Here is a 21,354-nt window from a genome sequence, read left to right as displayed (position 1 = left end):
CCAGGATTGGGGACGCAGCTGTGCAAGTCCTATAGCTCAGCTGAGAGAGAAGTGTCCCTGCCCAAGTGAGGCAGGGGGAGGGTATGGTGAGGACAGGGTACCTGTCAAAGGAGGGCCGCTCCCCGGCATCAAAAGCATCTCTGAGCTGCTTCACCAGGTTGTCCTGCCCAGGCAGTCGGAAGATGCCCTCTTCATTCAAGCCATGCTGGAGGATGAACTCTGCACACTTCTCCACCAGGATGGGCACCAGGTGGGGGCCGAATTTCTGCTCATAGGCTACGGTCTCATCCAAACGCTGGCCAAACACAGCTGAGAAGAGAAAGATAGGACCTGCCCATCACTCTGACTTCCATTGGATGAACTGGTAGGTCAAAGTGCTTTGCCCAGATCTGGATTTGTTTGTGTTGCCTGTAACCTCAAAAGCTGTAGTGCAATGATACTAGATGAAAGGCAAAGTCAAGTCACCCATTATATTTCCTGGGGCTATACATTTGGGGCAGTCTCTGTCAGTCTTTCTCTCTTGACCCACATTCTTACAAATTTAAAATAGCAACTCGCTTTTACTGAGTACATATTGTGGGCTAGAAATTGTGCTAAGCACTGTGCATACCTGTTCTCATTTAATCTCTACAGTAACCCCATGAGGTAGTAGAATTGTTATACTCACCTTACTACGAAAGATACTGAGCCTCAGAGGCACTAGTGAACTTGCCAAGGTCAGGTGCCAAGGCATGGTATTCAGAATTCAAGCCCAGGCAGTAAACTCAAGGAAATGTACTCTTAACTGAAGCAGAAAACAGGCCATTTTGAATTCTGCTTGTGTCATATAGCTTCAAAATATAACAGTCTATCACACGGCTGTCTGATACTGTATGAGACCATTGCAGCATTTTTAATAATTTAGATTGTTTACTATGTTTTACTACTTTTATTTATTTATTTTTTTAAGATTTGCAAGGAGGAGCAGCGGGAGAGGGAGAAGCCTCGAGCAGATTAGAAGCCTGACCCAGGGCTTGATCCCAGGACCCTGGATCGTCACCTGAGCCTAAATCCAAAGTTGGCTGCCCAACTGACCGAGCCACCCAGGCACCCCATATGTTTTACTATTTTTAAAATCGCCACAATGAACATGCTTATCCACCAAGCAGATTTCCTGGAATGTATTCAGTGCAATGTATAATTTCTAATTAATTGCTTAATTGATTAATTAACATTTGGATGGGTGAACACAGGCTTTTTACTCTTTTGAACTATTTCCTTAGGGCAGATTCCCACACGTTGAATTACTAGGTCAAGTGGTTTGAACATTTTTATGACTCAATGGTATGCAAATTGTTGTCCAAAAATATTTTTCCAGATTACACTGCCTCCAGCAAAGCATGTGTGGACCAGCTCTAACCCAGCCCTGTCAGTACTTGGCTCTATAATTTCCCCTTCCCAGTGGTATGACAAGGTTAGTTTTTAAGTCAGGATAATTGTTGGCTACCCATTCTCCTACCAGGTACCCAGGCCCTTTGGTTCCTGGAAGCTCAGAAGATAGGTCATGGCTCACCTCTGCCTGATTTTCCCTCTGTCATAATTAGGCCCCTGCTACAATGACCATTTCCACTACCAGGACACTGCTTCCCAAAGTCCTTTGGTTTTCCCCATGGGTCTCTCTCTGGTGGGTCCCCTGTATCCAGTCTCTAACTAATGTGGATTCCACCTGCAAAGAGCTGTCCTGAGCTCTTGAATCTACTGTGTCCTCTGCACTCCCAGCCTCTGCCCTAAGCCAGGCTAGACCACTCTCTCACCTATGACAGCTGTGGTCTCTTCTCTTCTGACGTCTAAAAAACTCTCTTGCTGCTTACCTTTCTACACCACCTCCAGTTTACCTAAGCACACTCCCTCGCCCCCCAACCCTGTTCTTAATAGTCATCTACTTCTTGCCCAATTGTCATAGCGGCATTTTCCAAATTACCCCTCAAAGTCCTAGGGGCTTCCTCTGCAGCCCCTCCCTCATCACATCCAATGCTGGGAAGTGAGGGAGGTGAATCTAGGTGGAGCTGAGCACGGGGTTGGGGGGGGGGGTGGTCTTTGTACTTTCTACTCCCAACCAAATCCACTGGACTATTGTCTGTTTTACTTACTGCATTTCAGTGAGACTGTTTGATGAACTATTTTTGTGGCTAGAGTCTGAAAATTGGGGCTGGCATTGCTTGGGTTGGCATTCAGTCTGACCCCCCCCACCCCGCTGTCTGACTTCAGATCATGCCCCTGAAGACGCCTCTCCCTGATGTTCCCCAAACCCACAGCACTCTCCAGCCATCATGCCCTTGGATGGTCTTCTCATTGCCCAGTCTGTTCATCTCTCCTTCCTTGTTTGCTGGAATTCTATTTGTCTTCCTTAGCCTGACTCAAATATCATCATATCTGCCAAGCTTTCCTTGACCCCAGCCTGAGAGACTTTGTCACTACTTTGTGTACCTGTATTCCTTCTCAAATGTCACAATCCCTTTTGACACTGTATGGTAATTATTTGTATGTGCCCATACCCTCTGCATGACTAGGTTCCCCAATGCTGGAAATAGGGAGATGCTCTCTTTTCATCCCCAGTGTTCAGCCAGGCACAAGGTAGATAGAGAGTATGTTTTGCTGAATTACTTAAAGAATTGAAGGGGCAGGGGGTGGGAGGTTGGGGGAACCAGGTGGTGGGTATTGGGGAGGGCACAGATTGCATGGAGCACTGGGTGTGGTGAAAAAACAATGAATACTGTTATGCTGAAAATAAATAAAAAATTTAATAAAAAATATATATATATAAAAGAATTACTTCTTAAGCAAGTGCTTTCCATGATTAATGACAACTGTGGTGTTTCTTTAGTTTAGGCACTGGTAGAGATCTCCTTGGTGAAGAATGCAGCTTCACACTAACATTTATTGAGTGTCAGCAGCAGGCCATGTGGAATGAGTAATACAGGCAAGAGAACGTAGGATATGGTTCTTGCTTTCAGTAAGATTGCACTTGAGTCATGGAAATGAAAGGACAACATGCAATATAATAAGAAACAATTAGAGAATATCTACAGCAGTGTAGAATTTGGTTCCTATGTGTCTGTGAATGATTGAAATAATCTGACTTAAAACATAGACCACACGGCATTTGTAAAAATCCCGTGAGGGGCACCTCAAAGAGGGAGGCAGATGGGTTTCAGAGCAGCTGAAACTCAGGCCGAAGGGGGCCCCTGGACCCTGACAAGGAACCATATCCCAAACACAGTGTGGGGATGTACGTGGAGACATCAGTGCTGTCAGATGGGAGCTCTATTCCCGAGGTCCAGAGGCAAGTGCTCTGCTTGCAGGTGACCTGGAATCCAGCTCCTTCTTGCAACCCTCTGGGTAGCAAGTCCTGTAATTTTTCTCCCCAAGGGAGATGTGCTCATCCTCTATCCCTTCCAGGCCCTGCACTCAATCATTGTGATGTCACTCTCACCAGCAAACCCACATCCCAACCCTCATCTCTCCTCCATCATCTCAGCTCTGCTGATTCCCAGTACCCTCTCCACTCCTCCATCTGGTCACCCAGAGCTCCCAGAGCTCCCAGGGTACATAGCACTCCATATCATGGAAGGTCATATTCCCAATCTCGGTAAAAACATGGTTCCAAATCTTCCCCACTTGCCTTGCACTCACCACCCCTTTCTCCCCTTCTCTGTCTCAGCAGATGACCTTGGCTCCTCTTTAACTTCTCTTCCTAAGTGAGGACATCATGATGATGTCCTCATCCCCAGGCCCTGACTTTCTGGTCCCTCGTCCTCTGCCTGTCTGTCTGTCTGCTCTCAGAGGAAGAAAACAACCCTGTGCTTTCCTCTAAAATGTTGCTTTCTCGGCCTGTGGGTTCCATCTTTTCTCACCTCTTCTAGGACTTCACTTCACTTCTTTTGTATTTTAAATTTTTCTTTTTTCAATTGAAAGGGCCCAAGTGCGTCCACGTCTGCCAATTTATTAAACAATAACTTCCTGTCCCAGCTCTCAAACAACCACTACTTGTCTTCCTGTCGTCATCAGTATACTCATAAGAGAACATGTCTACTTCCAGCCTCACGGGCTCTACTTCTTCACTTATCAACCTCTCAGCCTCTCAGCCCATCCCAGTCTGGTTCCATTAGCCTGAGTCTTTCCATCCAATCCACTCAATAAAATTTCCAGTGCCAGAAATGGCCAGGCATTGCCTATGTCCATTCCGCACCCTGCTGGTCTTCCCTGAAGACTCTTGATGCTGTTGATTCTCCTTCCTCATCAAGACTTTATCCCTACGTGATGACAAAGCCATCTGTTCTCATTCTATTCCCATGTCCTTGCTGGCTTCTCTGCAATCTCCTTTACTGTGCTCCTTCCTCCACCTGCTCCTTTAGTATGTCGCTTCCTGGCATTCCAACTCAGCCGTCTCCTCCCTCTAGATATTCTCTTTGGCAAGGTCCCATGATTCAGTACATTTGGATATCACCTATAGACTGATAACTTGTAAATCCACATGTCTGGTTCAGAGTTATCTGTCTGTCTATCCATCCATCCATCCATCCATCCATCCATCCATCCATCCTTTTGCATCAAAAGTCTAATGGCAGCTCCCCCAGTGTCTTCTCCAATCTCACTCTCGTCCCACCCCCAACATTCCCAAATCACTACTTTCCAATAAATAGCATTCAGTCACTCAAGCAGTAAAGCATCAGGCACTTTCTTAGGCACAGAGAGTACAAAGCCATCAACACAAGGTACCTGCACTCAACAAACCTCATTAGCTGAAGTGTGAGTGTGAGGATTGTCTGCAATACCCTCTCTTTCCCTCCAAACCGATCAGCACTTTCTAAATTAAACCATCTCTCTTCTCTGTCCTCACTGCTACTGTCAAAATTGTTGTGATGGTTTCTTTTGCAGCCCTGTTTCTTGTAAACTCCTCCCACTAGAATTCACAAAATCATTCAACAAATACAAACTGAGTATCTGCTGTGGACCAGCCTCTCTGGTAGCTGGAGATTAGGATAAAAAGAAGGAAAAAAATGTCTTTGCTTTTGAAAACTCTGGAACTAACACCCTTCCTCTTTCTCCCCACCCGGGAACCTGATTTTTCAGCAGCACGAGTTCCAACTGTCTTCTCCTTAGAGGGAACTGGTCCCTCCTTCCTCTGTCCTCCCAGAGCTCCCATAGATAGCTCTATCCTACCATTTCTCAGGTAGTTTAGTTTTAAACATGTCTCTCTTCTTCTGGACTGTGGGCTCCTCAAAGGCAGACAGCCTGTCTGGTTTACCCTCTATTTTTATTTCCTGGCACAGAGCCTGGCACATGATGGACCAGTCCTTGAAGAGCTTTCACCGGCAGTCTCCCATTGCTCTCATCCTCCACCCCTTCTCTTCTAAAAGTACTCTGATCAGCACTTCTCCAAACTTGCTCTTGTCAAAGAGATCAATGGCCTTTACATTTTTGAAACCAAGAAGTCAAATTCTCCGTCTTCCTCTTAACTGCTCTATCAGCACCATGTGACAGAGCAAATCACTCCTTCTTGAGACACTTTTCACATGGTTTTTGGCACTCCCACTTGGTTCTCAATTTATCTCACGGGCCACACTTCCTCAGCCTTCTCGGATGATTCTTCCTATTCTCCCTGTCCTCTAAATGTTGGAGTGTCCTGGGCCTGCCTTCCCTCAACCTCACGTGCTTCCTAGCACTCCCACTGTTTCCATATTACCCATACAACAAAGACACTGAACTACACGTCTCCAGCCTAGAAATCAGTCAGAGCTCTTCCCTCCAACAAGAAATGGCCACAGCAGGCTGTAGATACCACAGGACCAACAGAAGAGGAAGAGTATCCTGGTTTTCTTTTGTTTGTTTCAATCAAGCTTTGTCACTCTCCATCTCCAATCACATATGAGGAGTCTGGAATAGAAAACCTTCCTGGAACTCCAAAGACCCAATCCTGAGTCACAACTACCTCTGACTTCTCAATCCTGATCACTACCCTTTGATCCTCGGTGGACATGAAAGAGCCTAGACCCCAAGGAAACGAGGGAAGGAAGAAGACAGCAGACAGTGGGGCGGGAGGCACTTGAAGATCGTTCTCCACCTCCGGCTCCCCTGCCTCCCAGGCTGCCCCCACTCCTTCAAGGAACTAGTGCCCCTGCTCTTCCTGCCCTTGGCCAGCCAGTCAGTCACTCAAAATTGCTCCTCACTCTGGACCAGTCACTATTAATAGAGACATTGCCATCTTAATGGGTACAAATCTTAATTGATTACTTCTAATACATAGTGTAATAATTCTAATTATTAATGCACTTAATTAATTAAGCTAATTTTATGAAGACATGCCCTAGAAGGTGTCGTGTGTGCTCTTAGTCCTCATAAGAACCTTACAAAATAGATATTATTGTTCCATTTTACAGATGGAAAAACTGAGACTTAGATTAGGAACTTGTCCACTGTTGTATTTACCTCATGATTCTAAATTCAATACTTTAATCTTTCTTGTTTAATGCCAGTGGAATACAATTGTCTAGGTGAAATTTCAAACATCATTAAGTCTCAAGGGGAAGAAGAAAGGGGTAGGCGGCTTCCTAGTCTCTGTCTGTGGCCATCCTCCACCCTTTACTTCTAAGCTTCCTCCTCAGATTTGCAAGGCAGCCCCAGGATACTGAGTTGCTCTGGGGAAGTGAAAGTGGAAGGATTATCTGTCAACTCCTTTCTAACCTCATCATCCCTCCCCTTTGTATCACGCATACACTCCTGGGTTCAAGACAAGAGCCCCTCCCCACGCTGCCTCTGGTCCAGCCCAGAGGGACTGCCCCGCCCCTGTCCCCTCTTTCCCACTGGCCTTTTGTGTTTTTTGTTTTGTTTTTAAGATTTTATTTATTTATTTTACAGAGAGAGAGGGATCATAAGTAGGCAGAGAGGCAGGCAGAGAGGGAGGGGGAAGCAGGCTCTCTGCTGAGCAGAGAGCCCAATGCAGGGCTTGATCCTAGGACCCTGGGATTATGACCCGAGCCGAAGGCAGAGGCTTTAACCCACTGAGCCACCCAGGCACCCCCCACCCACTCGCCTTTTGACCCAGCCCTGCTACCTGCTTTCCAGGGGGTCAGTTCCAGGAACAGCCCCATCTCCATAGGAGAGGGAATGGGAGCTGGGCAGAGTGCCTTCTAGTGGAAGAGTTGAATCACAAAATGGGGAAGAAATACCTTTCTTTCGGAGCTTGGGGGTTTTCCTCCTGAAATTCCAGCAAGAGAGCAGTGCCAGGGCAGAAAAGCCACAGCCCAGGTCCCACTGCGGCATCCTAAGAACATGAGGCATGATGGGGTCCGAGGAATCACAGCCTCTGCCGGGACCAGCCTCAAGCCTTCCCTCCTCTCCAACCTGGAAGAACCATCCTCTCTCGCTTCCAGATCAGCACATGCTTGTAAATACCGCTCAGGTTCTGACTCCAGCGCGGAAATCATGGGATCTGTCGGCACCTGCCCCTGGCCCTCCCTCCCTCCTTACCACACTACTTCCCCTCCCCACTCACCTTTACACACATGAGTCTTGGCTTTTAAAGAGTGAACATAAAGCTGTCAGGGCCCGCAATAAAAATAAGTGCCTCCTTTTACTTAGCAGCTAATTGTCAACTGCCATTCAAGGGATAGAATGGAGGTGGGTTAAAAAAAAAAAAAAAATCCCCGCACAAGCCCTTACCAGCATTGCTCCATATATCAAAGTGTCTGGCAGGAACACAGGATTTCACTTAGTGTTGATGAAGCCAGCCCACCCTCGTCTGAAAATGCTTTCAGAGTTGCACGTGGCTCAGTCAAGCCTTCAGAGAGAATGATCTTGGAGGTGGGTTGTGGGGTAAATCGAGACGATTCCCCCCTCCCGTTGAGAAGATTTTAGCAAATAGTGCAGCAACCCTGCCAGACATGCCCAGGAGACTTGGAATGGACTCTCAGCATCACAAGGGGACAGGTGAGAGCAGGAGGGATTGCCAGGAGGAGTACTGCGATGCCCCACACACCCACCCACCCAGTGTTCATCCCTCCATTGGCTCATAGGCTGGGAATCAAAGACTCCATCGACACCACATTCTCCTTCCATGCCACATTCACACCCATGTCATGGCAACGTTGCCTTGGAAACGTTCTGTACACCTGCTTACTTTTCTCCATCTTCACCACCACCACCCTCATCCAAGCTGCCTTAGGAGGAGGACCGACAGCTTTAGCGAGGCTATGTCCACTGTTCTCACCTTCCACTCACTCCAGAGCCTGTTCTCCTTTCTGTCACAGGACCTTGGTATGTGCTATTCCTCTGACTGAGATACTGTTCCTCTTCTCCCTCCTCTGCCTACTTAGCCTCTACTAACCCTTCAGATTTAAGCTTAATCATCACTAGTTCAGGGAAGCTTTCCCTAAACATCTTGACAAAGACATTTCTCCCCACTGTGCATTATGGGTTCTTCCTTTATGGTACTTTTCCCAGTTGTAATGTTACGGTTCGGGGGTCGATTCATTTCTGTCTTCTATTAGACTTAGAGGAGACTTAGTCTTTTTCACTGCGGTACCCCCAGGGCTAGCACAGTGCTTGGCTCATGCTCAACAAATATTTGTTGAGTAAATGAATGAATAAGTATCTGTCTTGGGGCTCCTGTGTGGCTCAGTGGGTTGAGTGTTCAACTTTAAATTTTGGCTCAGGTCGTGGTCTCAGGGTCATGGGAACGAGCCCCGTGTCATGCTCCGCACTAAAAGGGGAGTCTGCTGGAGATTCTTTCTCTCTCCTTCTGTCCCTCCCCCAGCTCATGCTCACTCTCTCTCTCTCTCTCAAATAGAATAAATAAATCTTAAAAAAAAAAAAAAAAAGAAAGGTATCTGTCTCCAGGGAGAGAGGGACTACTGAAAATAAGGAAAAATCAACCTTCTTGGGGAGACTGTAAAAAAAAAAAAAAAGAAAGAAAGAAAGAAAGAAGCCATCCTTCTTAATATCCAGTTTATCTAGAGAAAAAGAATCAGAACACACGGAGTAACAATGAATCACAGAGATAGGACACTCCCACCGGCTAACCCTGCTGTAGATTGTGAAATCATGTTCTGAAGGATGTGGACAACTTAGGAAAGAAGAGGAAGAAAAGGAACCCAAGGCATGTAACAACCTACTGTTCATATACTCTGCCTAGTGCTGGCAAACACACAAATATGCTTAAAACACGGGACTGGCCCGGGCCTTACAACCTGGTTGGTCAGAGCAGAACTAGGCACGATTTCTGACCAATCAGCATTTTGCAATGTGGCCTACCTGCTCCCTGGGGGTGGGGCAGACACCTGGCTTCAGGGTGAGGATCCAGACAACACAGAGCCCTCCAACGGAGGGAGGGGTGGTTTAGAGAAAAAGGGACTAGTTAGTCACTCAAAGCCCAGATAGCTCACCTCCCTTCCTTTTCTTCTACTTAAATTAGGAAAACTTGGAATTGCATCCAGAACTTTTGGGAAAAAAAGTAAATTTAACGTTTCCAGCCAGGCCCTTAGGAAAGATTAGTGCAGAAAAAAGAGATAAATTGTCTGGCTAGGAATGAAAAGCCTAGAGCACCAAGGCACACCAGGGTGCTGCTTTCCAAGGAGTAACATGGTGATTTACTATAAGAAATATGTTTTTGGTCTTTCACCCATTTCCTGGCATGGAACTCTGAAAACTCTTGGAATTTGCTTCGAGGAGAGAGATAAAGGTATCTTTTGTTATGTTAATGAGGCAAGTTTCAAAAAGCGCCTTGGATGTGTGCTGATTAACAGTGGAACCAACCTAGTGATTACAGAATTAGTGCTTTCTGTCCCACCCACTGACCTCCAGAGAACTGGGAGGAGCTGGAGATTAAGTCCAGAACAAACAGTCAATGATTTAATCAATCATACATTTGCAATAGTCTCCATAAAACCTAAAAGGCTATGGGGTTTGGAGAATTTCTGGGTTGATGGATACCCGAAGATTTAGGGGAGACTGGTATTCCTTGAGATGGTCTTTGCCACACCTTGACCCATGCATCTCTTCCATCTGGCTGTTCCTAAGTTAGGTCCTTTTATAATAAACGGGTGGTCTATTAAGTAAACTGGTTTCCTCAGTTCTGGGAGCCCCTTTGGCAAATTAATTGAACCCAGGGAAGGGGTCATTGGAACCTCCAATCCATAGCCATTGGGTCAAAAGCACAGGTAACAATCTGGACTTGAAACTGGGACCTGAAATGGGGAGACGTCTTGCAGGACCGAGCCCTTTGCCCGTGCAATCCGATTCTATCTCTAGGCAGAGAGTGTCAGAACTGAGTTAAATCGCTGGACATCTAGCTGGGGTCCAAGAATTTCTGGGATGTGTGGAGATGCATCGGAAATGGTCCCAGAATGGGACAAGGTGAGAGGAATGTTCAGAGCAGCTAGGAGGCAGGAGGAGCCAAGAGGGAAAAGCTGGGCGTGTCATGGGAACGACGTGGGCCTTCTTTCTTGTCGAGGCAGAACCGCAGCCAGAAAAGAGACTGGGGCAAGAAGGGCCTTGGCTCTGCAAAACCGGCATGAGAATAACTTCTAAAACATAGTTTGGACTCTGTACCTGGGTTGTACAAAGGGACCCTTTTGGGGGAAGAGCTTCCACAGCTTTTATCAGATTCTCTAAGGGATCTACAAACCATGAAGAGTCTCACCAAAGCTCACCATTAACACACTTCGGGAGAGATCCTTCTAGAGGCAGCAACCCATTTTCCACATAGTTTCCCAGGTAAGCTGAGGGTCACCACGCAAGGAGGAGAGCCTACGGGAGTAGAACCCCGGATCACCATGGGAAGGGGAGGCCGTTCCTTCACATCCACTGTGTCAGGCGCTGTTTCGATTCTGCGATGCAGCACTGAGCAAAACGAAGAAAGAGATTCCTGCCGAGTAGATTGAAGGTTTCCTTCTAACCAGGAGAGACCAACTACGGACAAATGAGTGAACTAGTTAGCAAGCTCCTAGAGGATAGTCTCACGAGAAAAACGAAGAAGGAAAGAGGGAGAGGAAGGGTCAAGGGTAGGTCAAGGGAGGCATTCAATGTCAGATGGGATGATGGAGGGAGGGCTCACTGATGTTTGAGCAAAGACCTACAAAAAAGCAGAGTACCAAGCCACACAGCCACCCAGGGAAAGAGGATTCCAGACAGAGCAAATAGCGGTGTGCCTGAGGCAGGAACATACCTTGGGTATTCGGGGGGAAAGCAAGGCAGTTGGTTTTGGGACGACTGTTGTAATTCAGACAAGATGGTAGGGCACCTCAACGAGGATGCTGGTATTGGAGAGACTAAGAAGAGAGCTTTTCTGGGTGGGAAAGGCCATAGAAAGTATCAGGAGGGGCTGGAAAGAGGCAGCAGCAGCAGCATCTCTCGGTGACTTTCCAGTGGTTGAGGGGTGTGCCCTGCAGATTGAGTGGGCCCGGCTCAGAGGCACTTCTGAGTGTCTCCTGTGACAAAGCTGCCTATAGTGGCAGCAGTCCCGGCCCTGCTCCTCGGCAGCTGGGCCCCTCGGACTAATCGTCTGCTTCCTCAGGACAGAAGCTTCCTGACTTACAAACAGGAAGAACAAATGTCAGGCTTGCTTCATGGTCTCAGACTGGACCTTCTGTTGTCTTAAAATGACTTCTCCTCCCAAGATCTATCATTCAGATGCAACTAGAGGCTTTGGGAACATCTGAAATGCCACACCAGGGACAAATTCTGTTCTTTGAATAAATAAATATGCTGTACTCTTTCTTTCTCCTCCCTCGGACTTTCCCTGGCCTGCAGGATTTATGCTTGACTGGCTTCTCACGTGGTAGGGGAAAGAAGAAATCCCCACCTGGAGTGGGACCCAGTAGAGCAGCTCCCCGTGACAAGGCTAAGCCGAGCACCATATAAGGCATGGGGGCTATTCATAGGGCAAGCACCACATTTTGACTCAGAATATGTGCAAAATTAGGCAACATCCACTATTCTTGTCAACTTGCAGGCTGCCTAAAGCGCTGGGCTAGGGAAAGCAGGAAACGGTCCACAGGACTTGGGGCCAACAAGGAGGGTCACCACTAAGCCTCCCCAAGCTGAACGGCAGAAAAGAGAGCTTTAATCAATACAAATCTCATCTTGGACTGATTAGCATAGCAAAAAAGAAGTGTCTAGGAACTGGGAAATGGTTAATGAAACCACGCTCCCCTTTTTGTAATAGGATGCAGCTGTTCAGAGAGTGGTGGCAGGCACTCTGGAGTCTGGGTGTCCCATCAGTAACTTTTTTTCTCCCAGCTCCCCCCCCCCCCACCCCGCTAGGCAGGGCGCAGGCTGCAGGACTGCCTCCTTGGCCCAGCTCCTGAGTCTGCAAGGGGTCTCCTGACCCCAGCTGAGCCAGGTAGGTCTTCTTTCTCAGGAGTTTGGAATGGAGTGGTTGAGGTTGAGCTCAGCCTCTGCTCTGCTTGAGGGAGAAGTCCAGGAAAGCTGGCACAGCTGTCTGGGGCCACGGGCATGAGTAAGTCCCAGAGCACTGCTAACTTACGCAAACCCAGGCAGGCACTTGGAGAAAAGCAGAATGCGATGCTGCACTGCCCCAGAGAATCCAACAGAATAAGCTCTGGGCCCATAGTCCAGTTCTTGTCCCCACCCTCTTGAGTCCTCTTGGCAATTCTCCCATAGTGTCTGAGTAGCTACTGTACCAACCCAGTAAATCCCTCTTTGTTTAAACATCATTGCATGCGATTTCTACTTTTTGGAACCAAATAATCCCTGAAATGAATCGATATAACAACATGGGAAAAAGCCTTTAGCTATAAAATAAAAGGTAGTGTATATATTCCATACTTGTCATTCTGGGGAAAAAAAAAAAAAAGGAATAGAGATATGAATACCACCTGGAAGGAAAGCATAAGAATTCCTCTGCTGGTTGTAGGGGTAATTATTTTCCTATATTTTTTCAAATTTCCACAAAATTGTTATGGTGCTCATAATTTCTAAAGGTGCTCATAATTTCTAAAGAAACCATTGGGCAATCCAATAAATATTTAATATTGGAAGTGTAAAAAGCTCCCCCACACAACTTCCAAAATAATAGGCAGCACAGTTAATAAATAATTATATACAGGTATCCTGGAGTTGACAGAAAGTGTGTCCCTAAAAAGTTGACAGAAAGTGATCACTTGAGATGGCCCACATCAGTTCCTCATATTTTTAAGAAAGGAAAAAACACATGCTGGATTCACCTGTTTTGTCAATTGCAGATGTTTTTGTTTTGTTTTAGTTTTTTACAAATTTGTATTTAAATTCAATTTAGTTAACATACAGGGTATTATTAGTTTCAGGGGTAGAATTTAGTGCTTCATCACTTACATAGAACACCCAGTGTTCATCCCATCACGTGCCCTCCTTCCTGCCCGTCACCCAGTTACCCCATTGCCCCACCAAACTCCCATCCAGCAACCCTCAGTTTATTTCCTAGAGTTAAGGGTCTTTTATGGTTTTCCTTCCCTTCCCCTATGTTCATCTTTTTTGTTTCTTAAATTCCACATATGAGTGAAACCACATGGTATTTCTCTTTCTCTGACTTTTTTCTTTTAGCATAATACCCTCTAGTTCGTTTTTGTTCTAGTGTCGTTGCAAAGGGCAAGATTTCATTCTTTCTGATGGCTGAGTAATATTCCATTATGTGTGTGTGTGTGTGTGGGCGCGCGCGCCCACACACACACATAATACATATCTTCATATATATGTATATATATATCACATCTTTATCCATTCATCTGTCAATGGACATCTGGGCTCTCTCCCTATTTTGGCTCTTGTGGACGCTGGGTTAATTGCAGATATTTTTTTCACAGCAGTTTCTCCTTTAGTGTGGACCCAACACCGGGGTTGCCAGAAAACTCAAACACGTAAATCATGGATCCCAGAAAAGTGCTCACCCTGAATTCACCAAGCACCTGGGGGTGGGACACAGTTCCTGAACCTCCCCCGAGTCTGACCACCCCAGTTTTGGCCAGCCGTTTCACTTTCCTGTGCTGATCAGCCTCCCCCAGCTTTCAGCATAGATCTTGCCATCACCCTCTGGCCTCATGACCCCATAACCGGGCAGAATCCTGGTGCCACAGAGTGTTGTACACATTTGCCGCTGCGGTGCAAAGGCTGCAGTCCACCCAGCTAATCTAGAGTTGGCTCTTGATCTAGCAGGGAGCGAAGCTAGATACTTGGCAATGAGCATAACCTCAGAGTTGTCCTCTCGTGGTCTCTGTTGAACACTGTTTAGGGAGGGATCCTGTGTGGAGCTACTAACTCCCCATCTTTGAGCTGTCACAGACACCTGCCCAGGAAAGCCTGCAGAGTCCTTACCTCCAGAGGGCGTGCCAGCGACTCTCTTAAGGAATTTAACCCACTCCTCCATCTCGGCCTGAGAGCTGGCCATGAGGACATAGGAGTCCTGTCCTGTGCGACTCTGGTCCCATGAGGCTGGAGGAAAAAGGAATAGTAATGAAAGTCTTCGAGTGGTGAGCGGCCGGGACGAAGGGAAGCGAAGGGAAGCTGAAACTCAGTGGCTTCCTTGGTTCAAACAACACAAAAGCATTATCTGCTTTTCCTCAAGGGAACCAAACATCGATACACCCGAAACCCTAACTCCATACATAAACCACTGAACACCCGTGGTTTGCAAGGAGGATGCCTTGGGCTGAGATCTGCTCCCGTGGCGGAGAGAAGCCATTTCCTAGCAGAAAAGAAGAGAAGTTCAGGGGGCAGTGTCGGTGTTAGAGAAGAGGCTCAGCCCATACAATTCTGAAGACTTCAGTCCATCACACCATCACCATCAGCTTTGATATTTTCCTAAGCTACTCATGAGCTCAGCCGTTGGGGTGGGGAGGATAACAGCAACTCAATGAGCACGTGTGTGCCTTTCTCACAAAATCAGTGCTTCCTATTCAGAATTTCTACTCTCCTACCTGCACAAGACCTTATAAATGGCAGGTTCTTAATACATAGTTGATGGACAAATGAAGTTTGTTAGGACTTTCTTTACCATTTGGACTTTAAGCCCACGATTATGGACAGACATATGTAACGTTTCCTGGGTTTGTGTTGTCAGACAAAAGGGTGGAGGAAATGACAAGGGGGTGGAACAGGGAGAGGATGCCAAGAGAAAGAATGAAAGAAAGCCACAAAAAGAAAGAGCGGGTCAGAGAAGGAAAAGAGAGAAGGAAAGCATCAAACACAGGTCTTAGGAAGGACAAGAACATAATAGCAATCTCTTTCAATGACAAGAGGCTATTAAATTTCGAAGTGTCTGTGTAAGCACCAACTCATTCTTCTCACAACATCAAGGCATTTCTCTCAAAAAGAGTTTGTTCTAGCACCCCAGTTGTGCCCGAACCTGTCTTTTCTTGCAGGGCAACAAAAGACCTTCAAAATCCCTTCAGTTCTGATCTCTTGAACTTACATTACTATCACCACATTATTTTATGCATTGGGACAACCCCATTCGGAATCCATCCTATCACTGGGTCATCAGCTCTTCTGACCAGAAGGGTCAGTCCATGGAGGCCCTGACCACTCCTGAGATCTAGGTGTTTCCAGAAGTAAAATGGGAAGTAAAAAGTGGTCAGGGTAGAACTAAAGAATCCTGTAGGAATCACAATATCATTTTGAAATAGAAGGGGCTCTAGTATCATTTCCTCTGTAGCTAATGGAACTCCAGTCCAGAGATGCAAAGAGACCTGCCCATTGGCACCCAGAAAGTTACCACCACACTCAAGGTACGGCCCCTGATCTTTCTCCCACCAATTGCCACTAGCCCCTATGGCTTCCAATTTGACCTTGGCCGAAATTTATCTGGCACCCTTCTCCTCCGTGCCTATTCTCCAGTCTCTTGTGTAGCAAAAACATGCCTTTTCAGTTTACTCTGACTTCTGGGAGATCTTTTAGTTTTGCCATTAGTTTTGTCTCTCAACTCCATTGAGACACACCCAGCTCTCAGGATGCTCCTGACAGGCCAGGGCTTTGATGGACTGATCCTTCTGATCAAAAGCCAATGACCCGATGACAAGGATTCTAAATCAGGTCATCCCAAAGGGTAAAGAAGGTGAAGCTCCATGATATTAGATAGGTTCAAGAGATCAAAAGCAAAGGGACTTTAAAAATCTTTTGCTGCCCTATAAAACAATTAATGTGGGGCATATTGGAGTGTCTGCTCTATTTAAAATGGTAAGTGAGGGGCACCTGGGTGGCTCAGTTGGTTAAGTGTTTGCCTTCAGCTCAGGTCATGATCCCAGGGTCCTGGGGTGGAGCCCCAAGTTGGGTTTCCTGCTCGGCGGGGAGTCTGCTTCTCCCTCTCCAATCCCCCTCCTCTGCTTATGCTCTCTCTTGATATCTCTGTCTCTCTCTCAAATAAATAAATAAAATCTTTTTTAAAAAGTAAAAAAAAATAAAAAATAAAATGGTAAGTGACCGGCCACTATCCCCACCTCAACCAGAATTTTTTCTCTCTTTCTTTGCTTTCATTTTTTCCGTTGCGCTTATTCCATTATAAGCAGTCCCCTGTCAGTCTCCCCCATTAGACTATCATGTAGGCTTGTTCTTTTCTGGATTCCCGGTTCCTACAGTAGTGCCTGGCTCATAGCAGGTACTCAATAAATCTGTTGTTACATCTCACCAGGCAGTATGAGAATGAAATGCAACAAGAGGAATAACTCTGTATCCTTGATGACTTCCTTTGGGTGGAAGGAAAACAGATAGTTATTCTGCTAGAGGTAAGTAGGGAGAGCAAGGCTTGCCCTAAATTTTTGCCTGCTCTAAAGAAAGAAACACATAGCAGAGCTACAAGGAAAGGCTTCTCTCTGGCGTTTGTGCCAGCGACACAGGTGATCACAGAGAGAGGGCCCTGAATAGGAAGGCCATTTCCTGGGCCAGCATCAGTCCCTGAAAATCGTCTTGCCTAAGATCATGACAAAAAGAGGAACTAAAAAGTCTCTAAAGTGAGGCTTGCCTCTCTTTAAGTTGAATGAAGACTTGAGAATGATGGCTCCTTTAGGAAACCTTTGGGAAAATGGCTCCCTACCTTATTATTGCTTTAGAATTGTTGTTTGTTCTTACAAGACACGTGTGTGTGCACGCACATGCATGAGCACACCCAGGGGCCTGCAAGTGTACGTGATAATGAGATACCGTAGCCTAGCAATCTTCAAGGGCACTGGGCTTTGGGTGCAAAGCCCACAGTGAATCTGAAGGAAGACCTCAGTAGGGTTACCCATAATGGAAAATTTAGGCTTGGGACACACGTTACCATGGATGGTTGCATCCCATGAGCTGTGCTGGGAAAGGGGTCCTTGGACTAGAGGAATCTTGTAGGAAGAAGTGGGGCTTTCTCAGGGAAGAGAGACTAAAAAATAAACTATTCTTTTGAGGAGGAAGAGAGATGGACAGAACTTCAGATTAAAAAAAAAAAAAAAAACAAAGGAGTGCCCGCTGGGAAGGAGGCCACCCAGAAAAGCTGAACTTTAAGAATTGTTTTTCTTTGTTTCCTATAGCAGTAGCAAGTTTCAGGATTGATTTCTACCTTATAATTTCCTCTATTTATCCCCAAATATCAAACACTGACATGGCACTAACTATATACCAGTCACTATACCAAATGGGCCATTTGGTATAGCCCATTCGATTTCATTGTGCCAAATCGAGTTCTTTCTTTCATTCTCACTATCCTCTTCATTGTCTCCATGTCACAGATAAAGAAACAGAGGCAGGAAGAAATGAAATAACTTGATCACAGCTACCCAAATAGAAAGTGGCAGGGCCAGGATTCAGAGCAGGGCAGGCCAGCTCCAGACCAGGCACTCTAACCTCATGGCCACGTTGCCTTCTTCATTGTGTCTTATGCGAACGCTGCCCTGAGCGGTAAGGAGGAGGTTAAGGGAAGGGGCGCGTGCTCAGGGCACTGGTGGCCTCCCCTGCTGTGTGGAGTTCCTGGCCAGGCTGGACTGGCAAAGGAGCCCGAGACAGGGAGAAGCAGCCTCAGTGTGCCAGGCTCACACAAACACCAATTCCCCTTGAGACAGAGTGGACCAACTCCCCTTAGCCCAGATGCACTTGAGGAAGAGAGCTCTACCCTGGGCAGAAGCCCCCTCCTGTGTGCTGCTAACATACACGATACAGGACTTTCAGCACCTGTCATGTGTTAAGCACTCAGTATTCGTGGCTGTCATTTCTTATTAGGTCGTGTTGAACCACATGTGACTGTTGACCATAGACCATTTTTGACCCACCAAAATGGCAATTTCACAACACTTGGTTTACACTGTAACTGTTCGTTTTAAGGTCCCAATCAACTTTGAAACCGGGCTCCTTTTAGTGAGCAGGGCTGATGTACTTTCCAGAGTAGCGAGTCAGCGCCTAGTGGTATACGTTGACTCCAAGTGTGCCCTCATGAGATGCTTACAGGGTCGAACCAAGTGTGCATCCGCTTAGTTGGCTGCTAGCTAATCAGCTAGTATAGGTTCATTAACTACATACAGAATGATGATGCATTCTTACTCGGTCAGTCGCTTAGCTGGCTGACAGATTCAGCCTTGACTTCTAGGATCCAGAAGTAAGATGGGAATATAATGTAGCTCTGTCCCCACATTGGTTGCCTACCTGGAATGACTTCAAAGACAAACTTCCCCGCCTCTTCCGGGTTCGTGGCAATCTCCTTGACTGTACTTCCTGGTAGATACATGCAACCCTGAAAGATCAAAAGTTGGCCCTTTAAGGGAAGCAGTAATTTTGTCACCTAAAATTCAGCTGAAGGGCAGACAGGATAATGATGGGATGGGAGAGGAAGACAGGTAGGCAGAGAGCAACCTGGAAAGCTAGCATATCACTTTCATCCAAAAACAGTAAAAATAAAATGCAAAATATGTTAGTACCATTCATCAAACAGCTACTAGGCACCAGGCTCTGTGCTAAATGCCCTGAGTATTTTATCACATTAAATCTTCCTATTTTATCACATTAAATCAGAACTCTCTGAAGGACAGACTGTTATTTTCCCCACTGGAGACATGAGGTAGTAAGGGTCAGAGAGGTTAACTGGCTGATCTGAGATCACAGTGCTAGTTAATCAGAATGCTATGAATCAAACCCTGGTCAGTGGGATTTCAGAATGACAAGTAAGGCTTTACTTAAAAATCCCACTTACTCTGGGGGAAGAAGTGAACATTAGAGTTAAACGTATTCACACCAAGTCATAAATGGCAAACTGCAAGGCCTTCCTGAAATGAGCACAAGAGGCTTGGACATCATAAATGAAGAGAAGAGAGAAGCCATAAGAGAGACAGTAGTGGGGGCGGGGACACTGATGGGAAGGGAGGAATGGCCCCGGACAGGGAAGGGTGCCAGTGGCTGTTCTCCCCCACATTGCAAGTCAACAGGGGTGGACTCTGTACAAAGATGGAAGGAGGAGGTCACATGTCCTACAACAATGAAGCAGGGCGGACAGCCAGGGCGGTGGGGTGCCCCAAACAGAGGTTCGCAAGAATGAACTGTCACACTTGCAGGAACAATGTAAGCCAGTTGTTAAACACGGCCGTTATCAAAAGTTTAATGATAGAAGCTTATGATGAAATATTTTATATTGAAAATAAAGGTAATAATACGCAGAGTTCATCACTTCCTAGTGACTTGCTGTATTTTACTATTATTTCTGTTCATGTGGTTATTTACACCTGTTCTATCTGTGTGGTTATAATACTATAAAACACTGTGCTTTGCGCCCTTCTTCTCAACTCTGTTCAGTGATGTCATGCTGGAGGCCTGAATCAGCCATGCTGGGGTATTTACACCAAGGAAATTGGCCAATGCTACATCATGATCAGCTCGGCCACCAGAGAGCAATTTGTGAAACACTTCCCAGCCACTGACAGTCAGCCACTTGTGCTAAGGTCCCAGAAAAGCAGGGAGATGAGCCAAGGGGACAATGAAGGAGGATTGTCCAGAATGATCATTCTAGCAGGAACTCGAGGGCAGTTTTCTGAGGTTCTGGTTTAAACAATTTCCCTGACAAAGAACCTTTTGGAATGAGTTATATCAAGCTAAGTCAAAGATTTACAAAGCATTAGGCTATTAAAGCTGGACAGACCTTACTGAGACCTCAGTGGGGAAAAATGCACAGACTGCCTTCTGTCGAGCCCCAGGCTTCCTGGGAAGCAAGCACGGGAGTCCATCAGACAGAGTTCCATCATTTATTTAATCATTCTCCTTTGTTGGACATTAAGTTCAAACTTTCTTATTATAAACAGCACTGCATGTATCTTATTTCTCTTGGACTACTTCCTAAAAATAAAATAACTCGGTGTAAGCTTTTGGCTCTTATAAATCCGGCCAAATGACTTTCTAGAAAGATTGTACCAGCTTATATATATATCATCTGTGTACCTGAGGGCATTTTTTCACCTGATTGCTCCAAGATTACTGGGGTTTCTATCTGAGATTTTTTTTTAAGGGATAGAAATGTGTGTGTTCTTTTTAAAGTTATAACTAAATTATACGTTATAGAAAGATTGGAAAATGAAACTCCAGTGCTCTGCGTGAAACTCCAGTGCTCAGAGGAGATAACCACTATTAACAGGTTTGCGTATTTCTCTCCCAGCCGTTTTCCCATGAATTCACATTCATTAGTTTTTCCTTCAACAATGGGGTCAGTTAGATACATCATCCTCCATTGTAAACAGGCCTTTTTTTGCTTTTGTTTTCAATCAATATTATGGATAGTTTTCCATTTCAAAAAGTATTAATTTAGGGCATTAATTTAGGGCATTAAAGCAGACTTGTATTCTGTTGTTTAATGTACGAAAGTTCCTTGATATAACTTAGCCTCACCACTGGGCACTGTTTTCAACATCACTATTATAAACAATACTGTAGTGGAAACATATACAGGTAAATTTAATTATCTACATCAGTCTTCGGCCACCTTGGCGGCCCAGTCAGGTAAGCAGCTGTCTTTGGCTCGGGCATGATCTCAGGGTCCTGGGGTCCAGCCCGCATCGGGCTCCCTCCTCAGCGGAAAGTCTGCTTCTCCCTTTGTCTGCCCAATCTCCCACCCCATTTATGCTCTCTTTCTCTCTCTCTCAAATAAATAAACAAAATATTTTAAAAATTATATCCACACCAGTCTTAAGCAGTCCCTTTGGTTAAATTCCTAGAATTAGAAATACAGGGTCAAAGAGTTTGAGTTTTTTAAAAAAGCATGTATTACCCTCCAGAAAGGTGGTACAGATTTTCATTTCCATCAGCTGTGCATTATAATAATTCCTATTCCCTGTCCTTACCAACACCAAAATTTCTAGAAAAGCGTTGCTAGGGACAGTGATGTCT

General features: G+C 45.9%; 1 protein-coding gene across 1 annotated transcript in view; it reads right to left on the bottom strand.

The window, feature by feature from the left end:
- The window catches only part of ARHGAP25 (Rho GTPase activating protein 25), an 85,266-nt gene that overhangs the window by 18,926 nt on the left and 44,986 nt on the right, over window positions 1–21,354 (bottom strand). Inside the window, exons 3-5 of the mRNA XM_080813941.1 lie at window positions 18,634–18,721; window positions 14,347–14,463; window positions 102–309 (exon numbers count right to left, since the gene is read on the bottom strand). Of these exons, the coding sequence (XP_080670067.1) occupies window positions 102–309; window positions 14,347–14,463; window positions 18,634–18,721 (413 nt within the window). The remainder of the gene's footprint in view (window positions 1–101; window positions 310–14,346; window positions 14,464–18,633; window positions 18,722–21,354) is intronic.

This window comes from Martes martes (assembly GCF_963455335.1).
Source record: "Martes martes genome assembly, chromosome: 9".
NCBI lineage: Eukaryota > Metazoa > Chordata > Mammalia > Carnivora > Mustelidae > Martes > Martes martes.
Note: the sequence above shows the minus strand (reverse complement) of the source record. Positions and strands in the feature narration are given on the sequence as shown.